Genomic DNA, 22,763 nt, shown 5'->3' with positions numbered 1-22,763 from the left:
AATGAAAAAAGTTCGTCTATTTTTCCAAGAGAAGCGCTTGAGACGTGTTATTTTTCAGAATATGTTTGAAGTCTAGAAAAATGACCTTAAATATAGACAAAAATAAAAAATTAGTTTACTTTTTGGGCGAAAAAGCCCTGTCGAAGCCAGTAAATTCAAAACGAATTCTTTAAAAAAAGAATAGATTTTGTTCACTTGCACCTACCTTCGAAAATATGTCATATTAGACTTGTAATTAACGCGACTAGGTATCACATAGCCAACAGGAACAACAAAAAACAACAAAGATAAAAAAATTGGCTTTTATTCATTAAAAACATTTAATTCAAAGGAAAACCATTCGATGGTAATTGAAAAAATCCATTATGTATATGATCACATAAGCCTCTATAGGAGCGCTTTAAGACCTGTCATTAAAGATTTTTTGGTTACAAAATGAACAACAAATGGAGACAACAAAAAAGTCAATTGAAACTTGCGAGAAAACGCTGTCGCAGCCGTAAAGTCATTTTCGGCCCTTGAGCCTTCCTCAAATGCCAGAAATTTGTTATAGGCATTCTCATTAATGAGAAGAGGTAAAAAGTAGACCAAAAAGAAGAATAGGGGCAAATTTTATTGAAATTTTTTTCTGAAAACAATTATTTTCAAAGTCTTGAAAGCCACTTGCTACAAAATAAAAAAATTAAATGGATTCGTCTATTCGTCAAAAGGAAGCGCATGAGACCTGTAAGAACTCAAAATATGTCTTATGTCGACAAAGGAACGTTAAAAAAGGAAGAAAAATAAAAATTAGTTTACTTTTTGTGCGAAAAACCCGTGTCAAAGCCAGTAAATTCATAACAAGTTCTTTAAAAAAAGATTAGATTTTGTAACCTGCACCTTCACTTGACAACAATTATGTTATAGGTAACCTATAATTAACAAGACTTGGAAACAAATAAACAAAAAATGCAAAGTTAAACAACGTTAAAAAGAGTTTTTTTTTTAATTTTGAAAACAATTGTTTTCAAAGTCATGAAAGCCATCAGCTATCTATTCAAATCAGAAAACAGGCTCATTTATTCCATCAAAAAATGCCAATAAGTACTGTTATTATCCAGCTAATTTCATAGACTACAAAGACAAAGTAAAAACGACAGTTAGAGACAATTGTAAAAAAAATCAATTAAATTCTTCGAGAAAGGGATGTCGAAGCCGTTGAAACCATAATCTATGCCTTTCAGGACTTTTTATGCTCAATTGTGCCTTATTTTTAGAGCCAATAACTTAATTTGTGAACTGTCAATAATGTGACAAAAAAGAGAAAAAAAATGTGATGAAGTGGCCAATACATAAAAACCAAAAAAAATTTATCTCAACAGAGGAAGAAGAAGCATTCTTTCTTTGCTGACACTAAAACACATTTTAATTAAAATAAAACATTTTTAAATTCAAAACGACCAAAATCTTGTGAGCACAGGAAAAAGATACAATAAATTGGAACGCTATTGCTGTTCGTCCATTTAGAACACTCAATTGTTTCGAATGCTTTAGATCTATATAATTTGTTAGTTAAAAGATTAAAAATAAATGCTGCGTTTTTGATAATCATAGAGTAAAGTTAACGAAAAACGGCAAAATTTTGATTCAAGACTACTCTCAATGGAATTGGAAGTAAGACTAGCTAACTTTGCAGTTTAAAAAGATTGTTTTTGCAGTTTTTGGGCTGTGCACTTCCGGCAAATTTAATCAAAATGGACTAAAGAAGCTTATTGCGGACAATTTTTTGATGAAAAAGGCTGAATTTTGAAATACGTAGCCAAAATTTTAGCCAGAAAAATTAAATCAAAATAGTCAACAATACTTTTTTTGTCTCTAAAAACAACATAAACAGTACAATTGTTAACAATTTTCACAATTATTAGCAAAATTTACGAAATTTTAGGCAAAATTCCGGAAAATGTGAATAAAAAAAAGGAAATTAGTCTATTATTCACAAAACTTCAAAACTCGATAACTCACTTTAAAATACGAAACTCAAAAAAAATCTTGTTAATTTCATATTCTACTCTGGAGGGGCATTTTAATGATACCACTCACAGCTCTGTATGATATATCGATCGGTCAAAATTGACTGAACAAAAGAAACACATTTGAGTATATAGTTCCTCCCCCTCAAGAGGCTCGGAACAAAAAAATATTCGAAACCTTGTGGGAGCTGTAAAAAGGAGGTAAATTGAACAAATATCAATTTTTCAATTATAAGCACCTGATTTTCACGACTTCAACACTATTTGCCTAATATGGTTTTTGAATATCAATTCTTATTTATTATTTGTTACTTTGTATTTATATGACTTAGTATCACTGGTGACAGTTTTCATTGGCATCCTATGGAGCTATAAGTTACCCTATCTAAGGTTTTCAGTTGAAAGCTTATTATACTTGCCTTTTCGAAAAATTTGCTTTAAAAAACAGTTGATATTTGAGCCTTTGCCAGATTTTTTTTCCTTTTCTCTTTTCTTCGTTTACGGTCAGATGAAAGTAGCTTTGTCTCAGCTGAAGTGTTGCATTTGTTTTCGATTGATTTTAGTAGTCACTGGGTTTTTATGTTTTAAGAAATGATATCTTGGACCTAAGTTTTCCACTTTTTCCCATTTAATCTCTTTTTTGAAATAATTACATTAATGGCAGGTCACCAAAATGACGTTTAAAGAAGGTGCAATTGAGCATATGTAACGCTCTCAATGAACATATTATCGTTTTTATCGATTTCGGTAACGTTTTCTAGAAAACTTAATTGATGTTTTCATTTTTTCATTTAATTGGCGTTGTTTTGTAGTTGTAAAGTATAATCTGGACAGTCACAAGCTTCAATTGCTTCCTAGTGAGTAAGAATGAACCTCTTTAAGGATTGCAGTTATGAAATGACATTTTGAGTTTTGCCTCTTCTTAATTTTATTTCCGTCACTTTGTAGCTTTGCCTCATTTGTGACAGGTTGCTTTTCTGGTATAAAACATCTACTGGCTTTCACAACATTTTTATGTGATTTTGGAATAGTTGACCAAAATGGAGTTTAATTTTCAGTGTCTTCTCACAATAGCATACTGAAGACAAGTCCCACCGGCATTTAACAAAGATCCATTTAAACATATGTAAAATTTCATCAGTTAAAAGCTTAGGAATTTATTGGGTAGAACACTGATTTTTAGCACATTTTTTAATGTGTTAGTATTTTTCGTTCTTTTTTAGTCGTAAGACATATTCTGGATAACGGAAGGTCTCAAGGTCTATGGAGTTATTAGAGAAACTATTTAATAATGCCAGATGATAATTTTGCCCTTTTTAGTCTTCTTTGTTTACTTGCTACATAGTCTCTTTTTGCCTATCTGTTTTATTGAAGTTAATTTGGTTAATTTAGGTTTTATGTGATACTATTTTGAATTTGTTACGTGTTTTTTTAAATAGACATTGAACTTTGGTCATAATTAATGTTTCCTTTGTCGCGCAGTCTCTTCCATGGCATATATCATAGGCCCTTTTAAGCGGCATTGTTTAATTTGTTTAATGATTTGACTTTTAGGCGACTTTTATTCATACATCACTTAGTTTCGACAAAAAAAAATTTTGAAAGTTTTCTATGTCTTCTTCGTTTGGAAGACTATTAAATCAAAATGTGGATGAGCGAAGTCGGAAGATTATGTTCAAACGCGCATTACCGAGACTGAGCTCCTTGTTACGATTTTGAATATAAGAAAATATGACCCAACATATGAAGCTGAATTAATCAATTGGGTTGACAAGATGGGTTAATGTGGTGATCCTGAAAAGCTGGTCTTAATTATTGAGAAAACTAACATTTTGAAGGCCGCTATTAAAACTCTGGTCGCTGACGAGTGGATCATCATTTGAAATGTCGAGCACCTTAATCTTCAGCACACTGCTCTTGCCACTGATCTCGTGACCCTCCCCATCGCAAAATGTCTTCATCCTCAGCAAGCACAGAACCCTGTAGTCACCAGTTTGTCTATAAACAAAAAAAAACAATTATCCTCTGTCGAAAACTCAATGCGACCTAAATTATCCTCTGGCTGTAAATGCGACCTAAATGTGGATGCTACAACCAGAAATCTAACAGATTAATTTTGTAAACATCTTTACAACAAAACCTTTGTAATCGAGTTGAGATCTAAATTTTATTTGTATTAAATTCAAAAAATATATAATTTAACTTAATAGCTTGTTTATTATTGTATATCGCGCCTGGCATGTTCGTGATAATTGTCTCCATTTGCCACAAATGCTACCGCATATAAAATGTTCTATTCTACATCCTGGACCAAATTTGTGATCGCACATTATGAACTGAACTTGAGCCCCTTCAAATAATAGCACGGTTAGAAATGAAATCCCAGACAGCAGCTCAGAACCTATGTATTAAGATCTACGAATAGCACTTAAATTTAGCTCTTAAACTCGAACTTAAGGTCATTAAAGCTATCCTGCGGATTTCTTGTTTCAAGGGGCTCACTTAGTAAAATCGCCGAGCGAGGGTTACAGAAAAAATATAGTGCCACACATTAAAACATTAAACTCGTAGTCTAGATTTAAATACCCTGCTGCGTAACTTTTATGGAACAGCGTGAAAATTTATTATCCTTAATTGGCAGTCATTAGCAAACGTAACCCGCAGAAGGCTGTCAAGATTCCATCGATGTTTGTGTTCAAGTTATTAACTTCAGGTAAAGACAAAACTTAAGTGTGAGCCCCGATAAAAATGAGTTTCTGGGAGCTTACTGTGGACAGAACGAGAAGACATTTTCAGAAGTGGTAACATTGAAATTGACTGTCTTTGATTCCACAATCCACGAGTAGGACAGTTTCCCAGTAGGTAGTGAAACTTCTTCATCACGATACACACTCAGTGATCTGCAGTCATTCACTTGCATTGACGTAGACACACTCCTTATCTAAATATTACGCAAAAAGCCTTATGACGATTCAATTAATGTCACGTGTGACTACAAAAAAAAAAACATTTTTTTTCTGACATACCAAGGTTCTGTATCGAATTGAATGAAACCCTTGGTCTATTTCTGAACTTGAAACAGAGAATTGCCGTGTATTAATAGCCAAATTCCTTAAACAATGCTTCAAAAAGCTGCTGCACTTTTAGTTAGGATCCCTTCCGCTAGCGCCTCACCCCCTTCAGTAAATCAGGCACTCCCCATTTTTTTATGTTTAAACATTATGAATGCTTTTGTGTTATTACGTATAGATCTCAAAAATATTAAATACAGATCCCAAAAATTGTTACATATATGGTTGTCGATTTTTTAAACCATGAACGATATTATGAAAAAAAAACGTTTTCAGAAGGGGGCAAAACAATAGTTTTTGGGTGGTACCTAAATTTCGGCTACATAGGACTGGGGGGGGGGGGGGTTCCCACTTTTATTACTTTTTTTAAAACTAATTGGGCGATTAATAGAAGTCATTTCAGAAATGGACCAATGCTCCCATTCAATTCTGTTCCGAACCCTGGTATTTCAGAAAAGAAATTATTTGAATTCGCACGAGACAATAATTGAGATTTTCACCCTCGTTATGAAGTAATTCTCTCCATGATACGAGGATGCATGCGAAGCTATTAATCGCCGATTTGCTCCACTATTTGGTTATGCTTCTATTTTCAGAAAAGAAACATTATACTTTACACCTGGTGGCGGTCAAGTAAGCCGATAGGCAAGCAAGCCAAATTTTGAAAATGAGGTCAAGTAAGCCAAAAAATTTTGGGATACCCGAATTTTAAAATGGCCCTGGCGGGCCGGTGGGTACGCTTCGCCGCGATAACCGGCCCGCGGGTTCTGGATTACATCCCACAGTGGATGAGAGGCATGGCCATGGACGGCGATCCAGTGAGGCCCGTACCCAATAGATGTCTAAAAATTGACGTATTTTTGTTTCTTTGGTGCATTGGAATACATTATGCACTATAATACTATGCGCAGTGTTGATTGTAATGGTTAACAATGTATTATTTCTGATAGATTACATAACTTTCGGCTTGCTTTTAAGTCGGCTTACTTTTACTTCGGCTCACTTTGCGTTCACCTTTACACCTATTAGCTTAATCAATATAATTGGCTTGTCTAGAAAGCAGATGCTTCAGATTTCAATATATAATAATCACAATTAAAAGATCAATTAGTCATGTAGATAGGGTGTAAAATATAGATGATCATTTTTACTCATGTTGAATCTCGAACTCGAAGTGCTTTAAAAAATTACACGATTTTAACTAAAATCTGACGTGAAATATTTACTTACATGGATATCACTGATGATATCAGTGACTTCTACGACGCCCAATTGGTGAACTTGAGTCCATGCAAGGTTTCTTGAAATTATTGTCAAGTTGTGCCTACAAAACAAAAATGAAGCATAGTGACTTTTGTTAAAAACAAAGAAGCTCGAACATTTTGGTTTTAGTACAGCCAGTTCCAACCTCTATCGATTATAATTTGAACGCTATATCCATTAAAGATTTACAAAAAAATTCAGGCAAAAAAGAGTAATACACGCATGAGGAAGTTTTGAATATTTTGAATGGGAAGATTGTAGGGCTATTTCAGGAGACATAAGCGACCACAAAAATATTTATGTTGCAGCAATTTTGTTCAGTTTTAAAATTAAAATTAGGACTCTCGTGTACGTTCGGACATCACAGTTGTTCAAGTTTCAAAGAATCCAAATAAAAATTCCAGTAGTCAAGACGAAAAAGTCGTTTTTCTAGAGTGTTATTTACTTCTAAAAGTGTTATTTACTGTTTGAATTTTATTTTGTGGCTGCGAGAATTCGGCTCACCAAATTTGTTGATCGAACAGGTAGTTTTTCTTAAAAAACGAACAAGTATTCAACAACTTTAAGAAATGGTGTCTCAAGATAGTCACTCAAGATAATCCAATACGAATCCACCAAACACACAATAAAAAATCGATATAGTAGAACGTGTGCTACGCATGCCACTCGCAAGAGCGTCTACTTTTATATAAAACAATGTGAAAAATAGGAAAATCGTGGCCTGGGGTGTAATTGGAACTACAACGGAAGATTGCTCTTCTTTTCTGCCCCCACTCCCTGTCATGTATACCCAACCCCCTGCTTGCAACCCCAAAAACTAATCTCCCTCTTGGTAAACAGAACTACTTTAATTTGTTCACGGTAACTGGTCGGCATTAATGGTTATACAGGATAGATTTCTGCTATCGATTGGAAAAGAATATAATGACAATCGGATGAAAGATAAGCACCAAAATGATAAAACTAGACATTAATATTTGTGTGCTTACATTATATGCCAAAAGTAATGACAACGTATATGCATTAATTTGAAAACTTCGCTGTATCACTATATTGTGAACGTCCTAATTGTATTTGTGAGTGCATGAACGAGTATGTCAAAAAATCCGATATTTCGAGTTAAACTTTTCAATCTGCATGTCTTTGTCTCGGTTGAGCAAATTTCTTTGCGGTAATATTTCATTAGCAAAGCATTGTTTGCAACTTCTTTATACACACACCTATGTTGTTCTAGCCAGCTTTTCAATTGGCCAATCAGTTGCCTCATGACATTTTGTGGCATAACTGAACGTAATCTAGATGTCGAACATTCGCGCACCTTTTACTTAACCATGATTCTCATTACACCGCTTGCCGCCCCGACCAGTAATCTCATTCCCCGAACCCGACCCGGATTCTTATTGCAACCGACCCGAAATTCATGACGCATTCACGCATGTGAAGGTGTGAGCTGGTCGCCATTTTTAGAACGAGCATCTTGATCTCTTATCGAAGTTTTCGATAACTAATTTCTACTCTGTTTTAATATGTACATGCTGATTTTAGAAAAGGCTGACGTGCACTCTGTCTAGAGTCGGCGTAGTCCGCAGCAAAGTTAGCCAAGAGACATGGCTGCCGGACGAAAGCTATGGCCAGAAGTGAAGCAGTCGGATATCGTTCTGAACAGTGGGACTTGAGTTTTTCAACTTCATTTGAAATGAATCATTCATGTTTACGATGCAATTTAACTTAGACAGTGCTGAAATACACTGTGGGTCAACACCGGGCAACTTGGTCACCTTATTAGTCTGCATATTTCCATATGTTTGATAACACCTTCATTCGAAATTTGAAATCGTTATCAATAATAATGATGGTCCTGATTTGAAATTTACTTCATTGGTTTGATTCATAACCTCTTAATTAAAATATCAAAAGAGAATTCTTTTAGACTAACCCAAACTATGAAAAGATTCAATCACAACAAATATCTACGACGTCATAAAAATAAAATCTTACAACCAGAGTTATATTAACGTAACACAGTATGATCAGATCGAAAATTTGATTTCATATCTAGACTGCAGACATTCGCATCAACAATAGGCCTCTCAACAGTTTTAAACATATAGGAGAACACATCTCTAAATCTGTTTTCGAATCTCCATTATCAAAAAGCATCCAAACAATATCAAAAATGCTAGCTTAAGTGACGGTGACAAGCATCGGATTCGAAACAACGCATTCGAGGATACTGCGAAGATACCCCTGGGTTAGGAAGGGAATCTTTACTTGACGTCTGGAGTCAGTTTTCTTGGATCTGTTCACGGTGGATCTAAGGAAAAGTTTGACACCAGAAACAGGCAAAAAAGAACGAACTTTTCTCAACGTCAAACGACATATTGGGTACCAAATGTAAGTCCAACCAAAATTAATTGACAATAAACTTACATGTCCCTGGGCAGTAATTCACTCTTTAAAAATTCAAAGTTAAAAAGCAAAGCTCAAAAAAAACTTTTACTTCTTCCTCGGCCTTTTTTCGCTGATAGTTGCACGCCTCATCCCGATTGACCCCTGAGAAACAGACCGAAAACCACCTCTGACACGCTTAGATTCGATCTTTGTGGACATAGACAAAAGACACATGAACTGCTTTTCGAAGGCAAAGGTGATAACTGAATGAAGCCACTCGTATGAAAAATAGAGGTTGTTTTTCCAGGACTTTGTTCACCAAAAACCAATGTGTTATTAATAATTAGCAATTGCCGGATTAAGTCTGCTGAAAGTTCTTTGCCGATCTTTCAGCTTCTCAAGCTGCCTTAATCGTGGCTATTAAAAATCAGAATTGAAAACCCTGGCCGTTAAGAAACGATCGAGAAGTTCGGCCTGTCTTCTTAGTCAGAGCAATATTTCACAAACTGTGATCTGACTCATCGCTTGAAATAACGGATCGCGAAGAGGCATCAAACAAACTTAATCGAGAGGGAAGCTTGTAATCAATTTGACAATCGTAATCAGATTTCAACCGACAATAAACAACAATGATGTAACGAGGAAAACTTTACACCACACAATGTGTTTCCGCGGTTTTAAATCTGTTCGGATTTTATGTTTTTGCAGTAAACTTTTGTGAACTGTATTATCAGCTATATTGTAGATTACCGTTGCATTGCAAATTCAGATCATGACTTTTAGCTAATCTTAGTTTTGCAACACCAAATTGGACCGGTTTGTTGCCTTTAGTTCTTTGTACTCATAAAGCAAAAAACCAGAAGCTTGCGGTTGTAACAACTGAATTAAAGTTCAAGCAGTTTGTAGACACAGAACACAGTAACAAACAAATGGCTGCTCAAGAATAAATTTTATTACAAGACACAGTAGCAATTTACTGTTCAAAAACTATGCATCAATACGCAATGTATGTCAAAATAAGGAAGACAAAATAAAAGAGCTTCGACTGATTTGTTAGTTTTTCAAGCTCTATTGGAGCTTGCGCTGACCAATAACACCTTCCACGCATGGTAGATAGGATAAGCAAACATTTGTGATGCCAAGCAAAAAGAGATCGGTGTCAATGCTGTAAGTCTTTATCATCTGAACTCACTGGAGTCAATCGCCTTTCGCTCAATTTCTGTTCAACAAAACAAATCGTAGATGAAAGAGCATCCTCAGAGACCGATCAGTTCTTCAACACTATATACATTGCTTTCTTGCAATTTTTGACCAACCACTTCCATATTCCTCCGAAGTGCGAAATTCGTGTAGGTTAAACTTCTTCAAACCTTCTTTATTCCATAGTGCAAAATGCGCTGCAAACTCTCGTTCAGCCAAAACAAAGTTTATCTCGATGTCGCTGACAATTTTTCTCGGCTCGCTTTTTCGTGCAAAAAATCACACAATTGCATTGAGACAACTAATTGTCTTCAACTAAGATAATACCTCTATATCTACCACCCTTACAGTCAGACACGTAAACAGAAAGCACCATCGCTTTTCGTATCTTCAGCAATCTTTACAGTGATCTGTCTTTTCTGCGGGCAACGCGCTTGCTCTTGATTTAAATTAGGGCATTTCGTATGCCCACGAACCACATCTTTTACTGAACATTGTTTCTAAAATAATCAGTGCCTTAATGTCGATTGTTCTTGTGCTGATCTTGCAAGGATAACTCAACTGCGTAATGTTTCCAATGCAACAATATTGGAAGCTTTGTATTGAAGTCCAAATGGCTATTGCCTATTCTGCCGTTGGCGCGATTAAGTCCTGCTTAATCAAGGAAGGGGGCAAACTGTAGGATTATGCCACTTTTTAGAATTTCCTCAGCTTTGAGACACTTCAGTAAACTGTTCCTGCTGTAGTAACTTGAAGATAACTGCCTTTGCATTTTGTTCTCAAACTCTTACTTTATGTGGTGCAGATATGTGTTTATTCAATGCTCGCCGTAGTTGTGCGTATACCACCGTATTCACTTACATTTTGAAGTTACTGAATAGTTCGCTCTGAATAACAACTTTCCTTTCTGCTTGTGTCATGAAGATCGAATCAGGTGTATTCTCTTCAAGAGAGGCTGACTGGGTTCATCTGTTCTCGCGTTTCATTTTCTGGTCACGTCAACCAGGCTCAGCCAGTGGGTGGGCCACTGGCTTCTCCTGAGTTTCTCCGTTTTAATTGCTCAGGTGCCAATATTTGCTGTTTTGTTAATACCACTCAGGTATTTCCACAGTGAAACATCTAATGCAACCAGTATCTCAGCCATCGATTGTACGGTGCGTCATAAATTTCCTTCAATTGGCAACAAACATTTGTTTTTTACTGTGTATACGCTTCAGTACTGCAGTTGAGTGTGAACAATAACTACAAGCAATTATCTTTATTTCATGTCCCTTGACCATATGTTTCAATGGGATTGCCATGACCGCCGCCAAGCGTGGCTTCCAAAATTGTCATCACTACCACTTTGCGATAATAAATGCTAAGTCGGCTAGGTAATCCTTGGAAAGAGAACACCTATAAGTCATTGCACGCATTGTCTTCGGACGCGTCAGCAAATACTTAAATCCACTTGGTTCCTCGATCGGTCAAATACTAAAGATACTATTGACAGAATCTATCTGCATACTTGGAGACTTTCACCAGCAACTGTCCATTGTAGTCCAAGCACAGAGAGATCTTTGAATTGGGTTCAACAATGAACTGCTTCGTGTTCCTGGCCAACCTCAAAACTTCGGAGAGTGCCTCGAAAACCGCATTCATTCTTGTTAATTATCCAATTGTTCGACTCGAATCCATCTTGAAAGAGCAAAGGTTTTCAGTTGATAAAAGACTTTGAATTCCTTTTCTAATGATTCAGCCGACTTGATAAAATTGGCCTCGTAGAAGTTGTTTTGCCTTCCCTTCGCTAAGATATGAGACTTTTCCTCACTATCGAGTTCACTCGTTTGAGAGCATAATTGGAACAATTTGTTGAACTCTTAGTTTCGAACACACGACGCTGATATTCGCATATTTTAACAAGTTCGTCACTTCTTGGACGCCAAAGAAAACCCCAAGCAACTGCTTTCCCTTTTGAGAATTCCACCTGCAGAACCATCGATTCGATATTGGCTCTCAGGGCTATTGGTCCTTCAAAAAATCCTTATATCGTTCACATCAACTCACGTAGATCAGATCCAGTTAGTAGCTTGTCGCTTGAGCATGCTACATTGTATTTCGACGCAGCGTTGAAAACACTTTATTAGTTCATTCGGTGTGTTTACAAATCCTTTCTTCACATCTGGATCTATCGGGTGTTTATACGAACTCCTCGGGTTTGCGCCCCTTTGAAATCATCGCTCCAAAGAGTAAAGCTGACCTGAAACAAGTCCGAGCTGTAGTTGTTCGGCAGGTTTAGTTCTGATTCCTTCCACAGAATTCCCACTTCTTAACGCTCACACGTAAATTTTGTCGTACTCTTTAGTATATATCGTGCCTCAGTTCCGACTTGGACTGACGGACGACATTGAGTTTGGGGAAACAACTCACAGAATCTTCATCTGCATACGTGAGGAATAACATCAGTAACTGTGATTTGCAGTCGAAGAACTCAGAGCCCTCTGTATTGGGTTCAAAAACAACCCGCTTCGTGTTGCTGAAAAACCGCAAGACTTTCGGGATTGCCCCGGAAACCATAATCCTGTTGCTTAGCCAGTTCTTCAGCTCGAATATATGTTTAGAGCGGAAAGGTTTATATGAAGGAAGACTGCGACTGCTTGATCTAGTGTTTGAACCGATTTGATGAAATTGGCCTCGTAGAACTTGCTTTAATTCCATTCGCTACGATATAAGACTTTTCCTCAGAATCGAGTTCACTCGCTTGAGAGCATAGTTGGCACAACTTGTTGAACTCTAAGCATCAAATATATGACGCTGATATTCGCATATTTTGACAGGTTCGTTCCTTATTGGACGTCATAGAAAACCCCAAGCAACTGCTTTCCTGTTCGGGAACTTGCACTTGCAGAAACGCCGATTATATAACAGCTCCCAGGGGTATTGGTCCTTCAAGAAATCTTAATATCGTTCCAATGAACCCATGTAGAATAGGTCCCCTTAGTAGCTTGTCGTTTGGGCATACTTCGTTCTATTTTGATGCAGCATTGCAAACACTTTGCGAACTTGTTCAGTATCTTTACGAATCCCTTTTACACTTGTGTATCTTTCGGTTGCTTATACAAACTGTTCAGGTTCGGATCCCTTTGGAATCTTCGCTAAATTCGCTCTCGTTGCTCCAAAGATCAAAGCTGGCCTGGCCCAGTAGTTGTTTGGCACGTTTGGCTCTCATTCAGTACACAGAATTCCCAAATCGTACCGTTCAGCCATAAATTCTTTCATAATCATTAGTATTTTTCGTGGCTCAGTTCCTCCTTGCACCGACCGACACGTTTCCTTGTCCCAGCTTTTTGGGACTTTCTGAGCTTCTTTCACATCATCGATGAAGGCCAAAAGTGTGGTCGCCGAGCTCTACCAATTTATTCCATTTCGAAAGCTGAAAAGTCATCAGAAAAAAGCGTCAAAATATCTTAAAAAAACACAGCGCACCAGTACAATCCAAATTCTTTGGATTGTAAAAAACCAAGAGCACCGCAAAATAGCTCAGCTCAACTTACAGCTATTATAAAAACTTATCCACGGATTTTCATCAGATTAGCAATCCCTCATAGTTCTAAAGGAATTTTTCTAAAATCACTTGGGATTTTTTCCTTTTGAGCGTCAGTACGGTACGCACTCCAGTTACAGACTACGAGCTATTACATAGTAAATCATTAGGTAAAAATATGGTATTTTGTCTGGGGGTGCAAATAAGCACCCAATAAGCTTGGGGCACAATCGGAAAAGATCCCACTTGCAATGAACTGTATTTAAAAAACGATGTGAAAGGGGCTTGGTTGTTGTTGTTTTGAGGATTTTCAGTTATCACTGAGAAGTCACACATTAATATTTTGTCCAATTCTCTGTGCACGTTCCGCAGCCGTTCATACTTTCATTAACAAACTTCCACATTTTCTTTAACACACGTTTTTTCAATCCCTTCGGGTTGAGAAACTCTAAATTTTTGTTCAATCAATTAGCTTTCTTGCATGTCTTGAAAACGATTTCGCCTTTTCAGTTTTTGTTTCTCGTATATTAAACAGTTTTTTGCTTCTTCCAGGAAGCTCGTTTATTTCTGGGAAGACGATGTGTTCGCTTTTGTCATCTTTAAGTTTAGCAAGTGTCAGGATATCATTCAACTGGATGTACATCGGAAGAGGTAAGACATTCAGTATCATGAGTTGGTTGATATATCGTTCATGACAGGAACCCAAGATCCAAGTTACGGCTTTCTGAAATTTTTCCAGTTTTACCATATCTGTTCTTCTGATCTGCGCACAATTGAGAACATACATTAGGACTGGTAACACCAGCGATTTGTACAAACCGAGTTTAGTGAATGGTTTTACTTCTTTCTCAACAGTTCTTCGTAGACTACATAACACTTTGTTCGCCATGATCAGCCTGTTTTCAATATGACATGACCAGTTCAAGTTCCCACATGCCATTACATCCAAGTCTTTCACTTCTGTTTGTTGTTTCAATTTTTTGTCACATATTTGGTATGCTTTATCCTTTCCTCTGAAGATTAGATTCGTACATTTGTCTAGGGCCAAGGCCATTTTATTTTCTGCAACCCATCTTTAGATCGAATTCAAATCCTCCTGTACTTCTTCACGCTTTTGCCTACACAGCGAATTTTTAAATCGTCAGCAAAGATGTAAAGCTCGCTGAACTTCAGTACATATGGTAAGTCGTTTATGAAAATGCAAAAGAGTAGTGGTCCCAGCAGGGATCCTTGTGGTACACCAATCGTTACTTCTAGTTCGTCCGATTTGAAATTTTCAACCCTTACGTTCGACTCAATGAAATCACTCTTTTTCAGAGTTAACACAACAGGTTGTAGCAGAGTCTCCAATTGCTGCATGTCTCAAAGAAAGCAGGTCCTAAGATTTCATTTTCTGGTAAGAATTATTGGATCTATTCTGTTTCGACCCCCCCCAGCTTAGTGTGCTTATATATTTTACGCCCGTGCTATACAACAACATACAAATTGTAACTGGGGGCGTAAAAACACTGGGGGGACGGGACAGAACAGATCCGAATTAGTTTTAACTTACCTTCCAAGATCTGAAAAGTTGAGTTGAATTTCTTCCGTAAGACTGTGGTATTTAACAGATCCATTGAACATAAGATAGTGGTTAATGGGACCACCGTGATACTCTTCCCTGTATTGGGTCAAAATTGAGGCAGGATTGCAGATGTAGACGAGTGAGCCAAAGTCACTTATCCACACAACTGTAGCAAAAAGCAAAATCATGGCAGAGAAAATGGGATCTATTGGTTTCTCTCGAGCCCCCACCCCCAGATCAGTGTTTCACTCCAACTCAGGGGGCGTCTAATTTTTACACCCTCAGGCGCGTGTGCCAATTTTACATAGTATTGAGCTATATAACAACACATAAATTTTAATAGGGGCATAAAGAACACTGGGACCGAAACAGAATAGATCCACAAACTACGACGCAAAATTATTATAATAAAATCAAAATCAAGGTAAATTTTTTCGTATATTTTACTTTTAAAAGCTACCCCTTATAAACTGATATACACATCGTATTGAAACAGATCCACGCTCCAAATTACTCAATCTATTCTCGCAGGATCAGTTCAAGCTCCCTCAAATTGTCGAGCTTGTAAAATTGTCGAGGTTGTAAAAACATAACAATAGATGATTGAGAAAAGAACTTACGGTTAGGCAGTTTGTAATCGACAAGCATTGTGAAATTTTGTGATTCAGTGAGGGAATAAAGACCAGTTTTTAAACGACCATTGAAGTTCACAAACACAGGATGCCAAATCACTCGCAGAACGTAGATTCCGGGATCTGGACTCAAAAACTCCACCATAGGAACTAAATATAAAAATTCGAGAAATTTCATCCAATTATAACTTACCGCCAACCAATAGAGCTAGCCTCGTGCAATTGAACGTAACTCTCTTCATAGTCCCCCTCAAAAATTTGACCTACCTTTTGTCTCGCTCTGCAAGTACAAGTTAGTCGAATTCTGAGTTTCATTTACAATTCTCCACGTGTAAGGCGGTCGGCTCCCTGTTGTAAACTCCTTTCTCTTTGTTAGATCGATTCTGGACCACTGTTTTGGCGTTACTTTAATACTAAAGCAGGAGGCAAAATCAATTAAAAAAGCGACGTATATAAGAAGGCGTAGGAACATTTCTTCGCCAACTTTACAAAATGCACATATTAAATCATTATTGAAAAAGTTGCAAATAATTTTGCATCTTCTCTGAAGGATAGTTTTTGACCGGATCAAATGAATCTGACCTCCGACCTTCATGAATTACGGTTTTCGAACGAAACGAAAAATTTTTTCATATGATCTGGGAAATTTTCCAATAATGTTCTTGGCTGTTGAGTAAAAATTATCAGTTTCGCAATCCTAACGTTTTTGTCCAAGAGCAAAGTGAAATATTTTCATAATCATCGAAGAAAGAGAGATAAACTCTCTTTTCAAAAGTAAATAAAATAATCAAATATTCGATTGATATTAAAATTTGTGTTTTTAAACCACGACAGGATTTATAATTATAGTTCCAAAATCACTTGTATGAAGACGTTTTTCTGGGCATTCTGAGCGCAAAACCATGCAATAGACGTATATTTGCCCTATTTTATGCCAACGGGTTACATCGGAGGTTGTTACAATCAATATGAGCCAAGTACATGCCTCTGCAAGCTCTGCAACAATCCGATCTTCGGGAAAATTCACCGGTTCACCTGCAAGGCCATGCAACCTGGAAATGAACGAGAAAATGTACTACGTCTCTTACATAGCTCTATAGATCCCACTCTTATCGATTCATGCATGCTTTGTGATATAAATATCCTTACACGTGCGTTTATTAATGTTCAATCGCTTAATTCTGTTATAGATATGTTCTTTTAGTACTGTCTATATAAAAAGACGTAATTTCTATTCCGTTCAATTCTCTCTCTCTCTCTCTCTCTCTCTCTCTCTCTCTCTCTCTCTCTCTCTCTCTCTCTCTCTCTCTCATTAATTAATTAATTAGTGTGAGAGAAAAAAAATTCGATATTCCTATCTGTTTCCTAGCTCACTCAACATTATAACATCTCTTTTAGATTAACAAACGGAAAAGATCCAATAATTAAATCGAAAATTTTCGGCTGGTATTCTCTTTCTACAATTCCTAGCTCTGCTATCGTTGAATCTGTTCAATTTCTCTGATCATAACCGTTGGTTTATAGTTCTAACAGTTTGGTGTACCATTTTTTGAAGCAATTCCTAGCTATCCTAGCTAATTTGTCTTTTTGTACATATGGTACTAACTTACCATCTTTCTACTGCTCTAATATGCTTAAGATTTCTTAAGATAGATGTCTTAATCCTAGATGCAAATTATTCTGCGCTCCGTGTGTGTGTTTTTTTGTGTTGAGATCATTTGTTACAGCTTTTTTAAATATACATTTCTGAAGATTGCATTTTGAACTTGAGGTCAAAGTAGATTTGTTTTGCCATAGCTCTTAATATTGGGACATGAGCCCTGAGCAATTGGAACCTGAGCCCGCAATTATAATCAGGTCAGGAAAAGGCATTACAGGGCCGATAATGTTATTTCGAACAATAAAAAAAGACTCGGCAGAGGCCCTTTTTTATTCGTTAAGGCATATCGCGGCCCAATTTTGTTGCATAGCCTAACTGCTACGCTGCCTAAATGCTACTGTCGGGCATGTCAACAAATTATCCCCATATGTAATGTTTGACTACGAACTGTCATGTTACTGCCCACAAAGAATTAACAAATTCAGCACCTAGTGCGACTTTGGGTTCAATTTGTTTACCATTCCAAGCTAAATTTTTGTATTGTTGATCAAACAAATATTAATGACTTTCACTGCATAACAGATATTTTACAAATGAATGCTCTATCTAGACTCGGTAGAGCCTAGATTCGTTCAATTTTTTGTGCCAATTAATCACCTTTTACTGGTATATGGTAATCGAGGACCTTATTTCGTTAATGTTTTTCAGACAGAGAAATGGACGATTTCCAAAGCGCAGAAGAACTCACTTTTGTTGTCGATGACGTGTCCAACATAGTGAAGGAATCAATAGAGAACACAATTGGTGGCAGTTCGTACCAACATAATAAAGTGAATCAATGGAACTCAAACGTTGTAGAACAATGCCTGAATCAGCTGACGAAGCTGAACAAGCCCTTCAAATATATCGTCACTTGCATCATTATGCAGAAAAATGGAGCAGGATTGCACACTGCTAGTTCGTGCTTCTGGGATGCTAATACTGACGGAAGCTGTACAATTCGTTGGGAGAACAAAACCATGTACTGCATTGTGACCGTATTTGGACTGGCAATTTGAAGACTTCTTGCTAAAAACAAATTTAGTTGTATATATTGCGAAAAGTTGTACAATTGTAAACGTCATTGTATTGATATTATAGCCTACTTACTGCATTCATCGATGGACCTGATTTAATTCACTTAGGCCTTTAAAACTCTTGATAAGTTTAGAGATGGGTTCTAGTAGTAGACTTTAACATTATTTCATCGGAATTTGAAGTTGATATCTAACTACATTTAGCCAAATTAATGGTTTCAGGTAACAATGTTACCGGTTCCTGAAATATCAGAGCAGGAGAAGGAGGAAATCTACAGATACATACGAAGCCATAATCTTACAGAAGCGCTAGAGGTATTTTAGTACGGACTGTGTACACCTTTTGTTCACACAATTGTGGTTTATCGATACATTTCTAAAAAGAGGTTAAAGAGGTGACTAATAATAATTGAAAGGGTCTATATTGCAGAAATATTGAGAAAATTGAAATTGACTTTTTTGCATGCAGTTCTGCCTTTTGTGGTGAAATCGGTTTTTTTCCCAATTAAATATAAGGATTAAATTATTAGAATCTGCACATTATGGACAGATAATACAAATCAGATTTTGCAAACTTTTGTGTCAGTACCAATCGCTAGCATGAAACTCCACGTTAGCTGCATTTTGGCGACGTGATAGACAATTATACTCCTAGACTGAAACAAAAATGTTTTGGATTGACAAACAGATAACACTTTAAGATTAGAGTTTTTCTATTTTCTTAACATAGTAGGTGACCAGAAATAAATTTTAGTAAGAAACAAAAATAAATTGGTGCTTCGCTAATTTTTGATGCTTCGTGGAATTTAAAACAACAGAAAATCCAACACTTGAGGTTAATGAAAAAAAATTCTTATTCAACTACCTTAACTTCAGTGACCTCTATTGAAATTGATCCTTCTGCTTCACATTTGATTGTGCTATATTGTTTAGCAGTCTGAGTTAATGCAAAATCTATAGATGTCACTTTTTATGTTTTCAGTTCAAATAATAAAAACAGTTTAAGTTTATTTTAGGGGAGGATTTTTTCAAAAAAAAAACCGAAAAATACGGGCCAAAGCTATGCCCACCGTTTAATTAATGGTTTTATTTGACCAAATTCAACAAAAATTTTTCTAATCATATTTGCAAAATTGTTGACGAGAAGAACAAAAAAGCAGTCATTTAGGAAAATACTATGAAAAATTGTCTTTTTCAACACTGCTCCGTTATGATCAGCTGACGTACTTTCCCTAATTGATCCGAAATTGATTGATTCGTCAAAGTAAAAAATGCACCAGCATGAGATAATTGCTTGCTAAACAAAATGTGGGAATTTGAGTTTTAAAAAATGCAAAAACAACTTCACACTTTCTCATCGCTTTGTCTTGTCAACACCGAAAAAGAAATTCTTGCTTGGTTTAGTTGAAATTGTGAAAAAATTGCCATAATTTGCAACTTTTTTGATGATTTCTCTTTATTACTTTATGTTTTCTAGAAAAAAATTAACTTGATCCTGAGTCAAACCGGTTTTTGAAAATATCATCAAATAGGCAAATGTTAACCGCAACATTTATAAAGGTAAAACTTATTGATAAATGTGCTTTCAAATTTTAGTTTCTCTTTTCGTTTACTTGAGCTAATCATATCAGGTCATTCATTTGTTTGCTATTTCTGGTGTGCCAAATGATTTTAGCTATTTTTTGCAAATTACTTTCTGTGTTTAATGCCGTTGATTTTTTTGTGACTGATTGCTCTTGTTGGATTTTAAGTGAGAAGTTGTTTTATTTTGAAAAGAAAGTGACAGATAAGTTTTTACATCTGGTAAAATTATATCGAATTGAATTCTCTGAGTTATTCAGCTTCAGTTTTGAAGTAAGTTGCACTCAAGGTTGCACTGGAAAAGTTTTGTTAATTTTAGCTTTGCAAAACTGATAGTTAAAGCAGCTCTTGCCTCAGAGGAAAGAATTGTTTTTTTGACAAACTTGGAAGTATATTGGGACATATTGTGCTGCGTACAGTCAGTCTTCCACAAGCCCTGCTATTTGTGGTGTCCTCGAGGCCCAAAATGTGTTTATTTGTCAATTCTTTGACCGATATTTTGGCATTTTCTACCAGTTTTTTTGGCATTGTTTGCCCTATTTCAACTGAAATGTTTTTTTGAGCGGTTTGAAAGAAAACCACTAAACGTAGGTTATCCCACATGCCAAGTTTTGAAGCTTTAAATAAGGTCAATAGTAACTGATATCAATACAATTCGTTCTTTCCTCCGTCCCTAGTTTAGCCAAACTTCAGTATTTTAGCGCCAATATCAGCTAATTAGTTCTGTATTAAACCACACTGAAGCACTAATGACGCAATTAAAGTTGGGCAGTTGGGGTAACACACCTTGCCAAATTGACGATGTGAGTTTTTTTTTGTAAGAGTTCTATTTTTTCATCACTTTTTTGTTTGCTTTTTTGGAAACTTCAATTCTCTTTGATCATTTTGACAGGCTTAATCTCAGTCTGCTCTTTTGTAAGTGCGTCAATCTTTTTGAAAAACTTCATTTGGACATTCAAGTAACAGTGTTACCGAATTAATAGCTCTTGAATGAGAAGCAATTATTGTAAACGTGTGTGTGTCTTTTTTATGCAAATCTTTTGCTTGATCTTGTTGCGCTGCTTTTCTTCTAGAAAAATCTTTGACTTCGCAAGTGACTTTTGCACGCCCTTCGTGATTTTTAGTGATTTCAGTTGCTCTTACACCGAAATAAAGTTTGTGGTTCAAACAAGACCGATTGTTAGAGATTCGTCGACAGGTCCCATTAACGGAGAGGTTAATACCTCCGTCGAGTTGACGGAAGCGCAATCAGGAGGTCGGGGTTCGGATCCTACCGTCGGCTGAGGTTTTTGCACTGCTCAAAAAAATTTTATCTGGGCTACAGCCCCTGAAATAAATTGCGCCGCCTGTCATTCGAGAGCAATTTTTCGACGTTATTCGGTTTGGCGCTAGTTAAAATGGCAGACGTACCAAAATATAGAAATTTTACTGCTGGCCAATCACAATTGAGAAAATAGGAATATTGTTTTCTGATTGGCTGACTGTTCAATAAATTCTCCATGTTTTAAAATAGGATATGCGTGTTAACGTAAAATTGCTAAGAAATCGCGATCAGCCGAATTAGAATAATTATACTTTTTTTTGGGGGGGGGGGATGGGCTGACGTTCGGTTGTGATAGATTCATATCAAGTCCCACGGGCCGCTGAGGCATGGCCAGAGGCGGTAAAAATTATAATCCAGCATTAGGCTATGTCCAATTTAGGCTAATTGAACGCATAAAGGTACAGTGTTTTAAATTTCTCAACCAATCATATTCGTTGGAAATTCTACATTTTGGTACGTCTATTTGCTAAGACGTCACCAGTCGGTTTATATTTTTTGTCTCAAGTTGATTTTCTTAAGATTTTTTTAATGCACTGAAGTTGTTTTGAACAAGAAAGTAAATTAAGTGTTCATTAGAAAATCTGTGTCTCTGAGTTTAGAATTATTTTTATTCAAATTTTTGACAATACAGTTGAGTTTAGGTCATTTTGTGACAGTTTTAATAGTGAATTAAGAGGCAATAATGTTTGTCATATGTATACAGTTAAATGGGTAAAATAATGTTCCAAGTTTTTATTTTCTAACTAGTCTTTGAATCTTTTGTATTTCTTGCCGTTTCTACAGCTGTCAGGCTCTCGGATGATTTTTAAGATTGCACCGTTTTTTTCCGCTGATTATTGCACCGTATGATGCTCTTGCCCGTTAATAAAAGAAAAAGATCTATAACTTTGAGTCCCGTTTCCTATTAACTTTTATTGCATTTTGTGTTGGGTAAATGACCACAGATTTCAAAACTTTCTTTTAGTTTTTTTTAATATGGTTGCTTTTATATTTTTTGTTCTGCCTTTTTGCGGTGTTTCAATTATGTTTTAGATTGTAGCAAATTTTCAAGCCGATTCTCAGTAACCAGACCGTATTTTTTCCTAAAATTTATCAAAGATTCAAAAAAATTTTAGGGTGACCGCTTTTGCGTTTGTTTTGTTGTATAATTGGTGAAAAATATATATTTCTTGCTACTGCTCGAGAAACTAATGTATTTTTCTTTTATTTACATAATATTTTGGTTGGATGTTTTGCCGACAGAATTCGAGATTGTCTCTTATGGTTCTCGCGTATCCGCGTACAAATCGTTTTTTGAAAAACCATTGTTTTTCAATCTTGCCTTTAGATGGGTAACCATAGAGTTTTATGTTCACAGGCGCTACTTTTTTGTGTTTTTTCACCAGTTTGTTATTGTTGTGTCTTTACTTAAGAAGCAGAAGCAAACGCTGTACCTCGTTACTGGTTTTTAAGGTTAAGATTTCAGAATCTGTTCTTACTCTTGCTTCGAGTGTTGGAAAACTGCCGACCGGTCCCGGATGAATTTGTTC

At 36.2% G+C, this 22,763-nt stretch overlaps 3 protein-coding genes across 3 annotated transcripts in view; 2 read left to right on the top strand and 1 right to left on the bottom strand.

The window, feature by feature from the left end:
* LOC142339341 (uncharacterized) overlaps positions 1 to 16,203 on the bottom strand; it is a 131,200-nt gene extending 114,997 nt beyond the window's left edge. The window contains exons 1-6 of the mRNA XM_075389322.1: positions 15,921 to 16,203; positions 15,642 to 15,803; positions 15,010 to 15,187; positions 6,311 to 6,404; positions 4,778 to 4,950; positions 3,839 to 4,007 (exon numbers count right to left, since the gene is read on the bottom strand). Of these exons, the coding sequence (XP_075245437.1) occupies positions 3,839 to 4,007; positions 4,778 to 4,950; positions 6,311 to 6,404; positions 15,010 to 15,187; positions 15,642 to 15,803; positions 15,921 to 16,125 (981 nt within the window). The 5' untranslated portion in view covers positions 16,126 to 16,203. The remainder of the gene's footprint in view (positions 1 to 3,838; positions 4,008 to 4,777; positions 4,951 to 6,310; positions 6,405 to 15,009; positions 15,188 to 15,641; positions 15,804 to 15,920) is intronic.
* Positions 16,204 to 17,965: 1,762 nt separating this feature from the next.
* Positions 17,966 to 18,447, top strand: LOC142339961 (dynein light chain Tctex-type 1-like). The gene has a single exon (XM_075390333.1). The coding sequence runs from the start codon at positions 17,970 to 17,972 to the stop codon at positions 18,309 to 18,311; it is 342 nt and encodes a 113-aa protein (XP_075246448.1). The 5' UTR covers positions 17,966 to 17,969; the 3' UTR covers positions 18,312 to 18,447.
* Positions 18,448 to 18,528: 81 nt separating this feature from the next.
* LOC142339340 (F-box and leucine-rich repeat protein 13-like) overlaps positions 18,529 to 22,763 on the top strand; it is an 82,818-nt gene continuing 78,583 nt past the window's right edge. The window contains exon 1 of the mRNA XM_075389321.1: positions 18,529 to 18,644. Coding sequence (XP_075245436.1) covers positions 18,558 to 18,644 — 87 coding nt within the window. The 5' untranslated portion in view covers positions 18,529 to 18,557. The remainder of the gene's footprint in view (positions 18,645 to 22,763) is intronic.

This window comes from Convolutriloba macropyga, chromosome 5 (assembly GCF_964194025.1).
Source record: "Convolutriloba macropyga chromosome 5, txConMacr16.3, whole genome shotgun sequence".
Lineage (NCBI taxonomy): Eukaryota > Metazoa > Xenacoelomorpha > Acoela > Convolutidae > Convolutriloba > Convolutriloba macropyga.
Note: the sequence above shows the minus strand (reverse complement) of the source record. Positions and strands in the feature narration are given on the sequence as shown.

Bases quoted from the DNA above. Each gene is read 5' to 3' on its own strand.
- LOC142339961 (XM_075390333.1), top strand. From the start codon at position 17,970: ATGGACGATTTCCAAAGCGCAGAAGAACTCACTTTTGTTGTCGATGAC.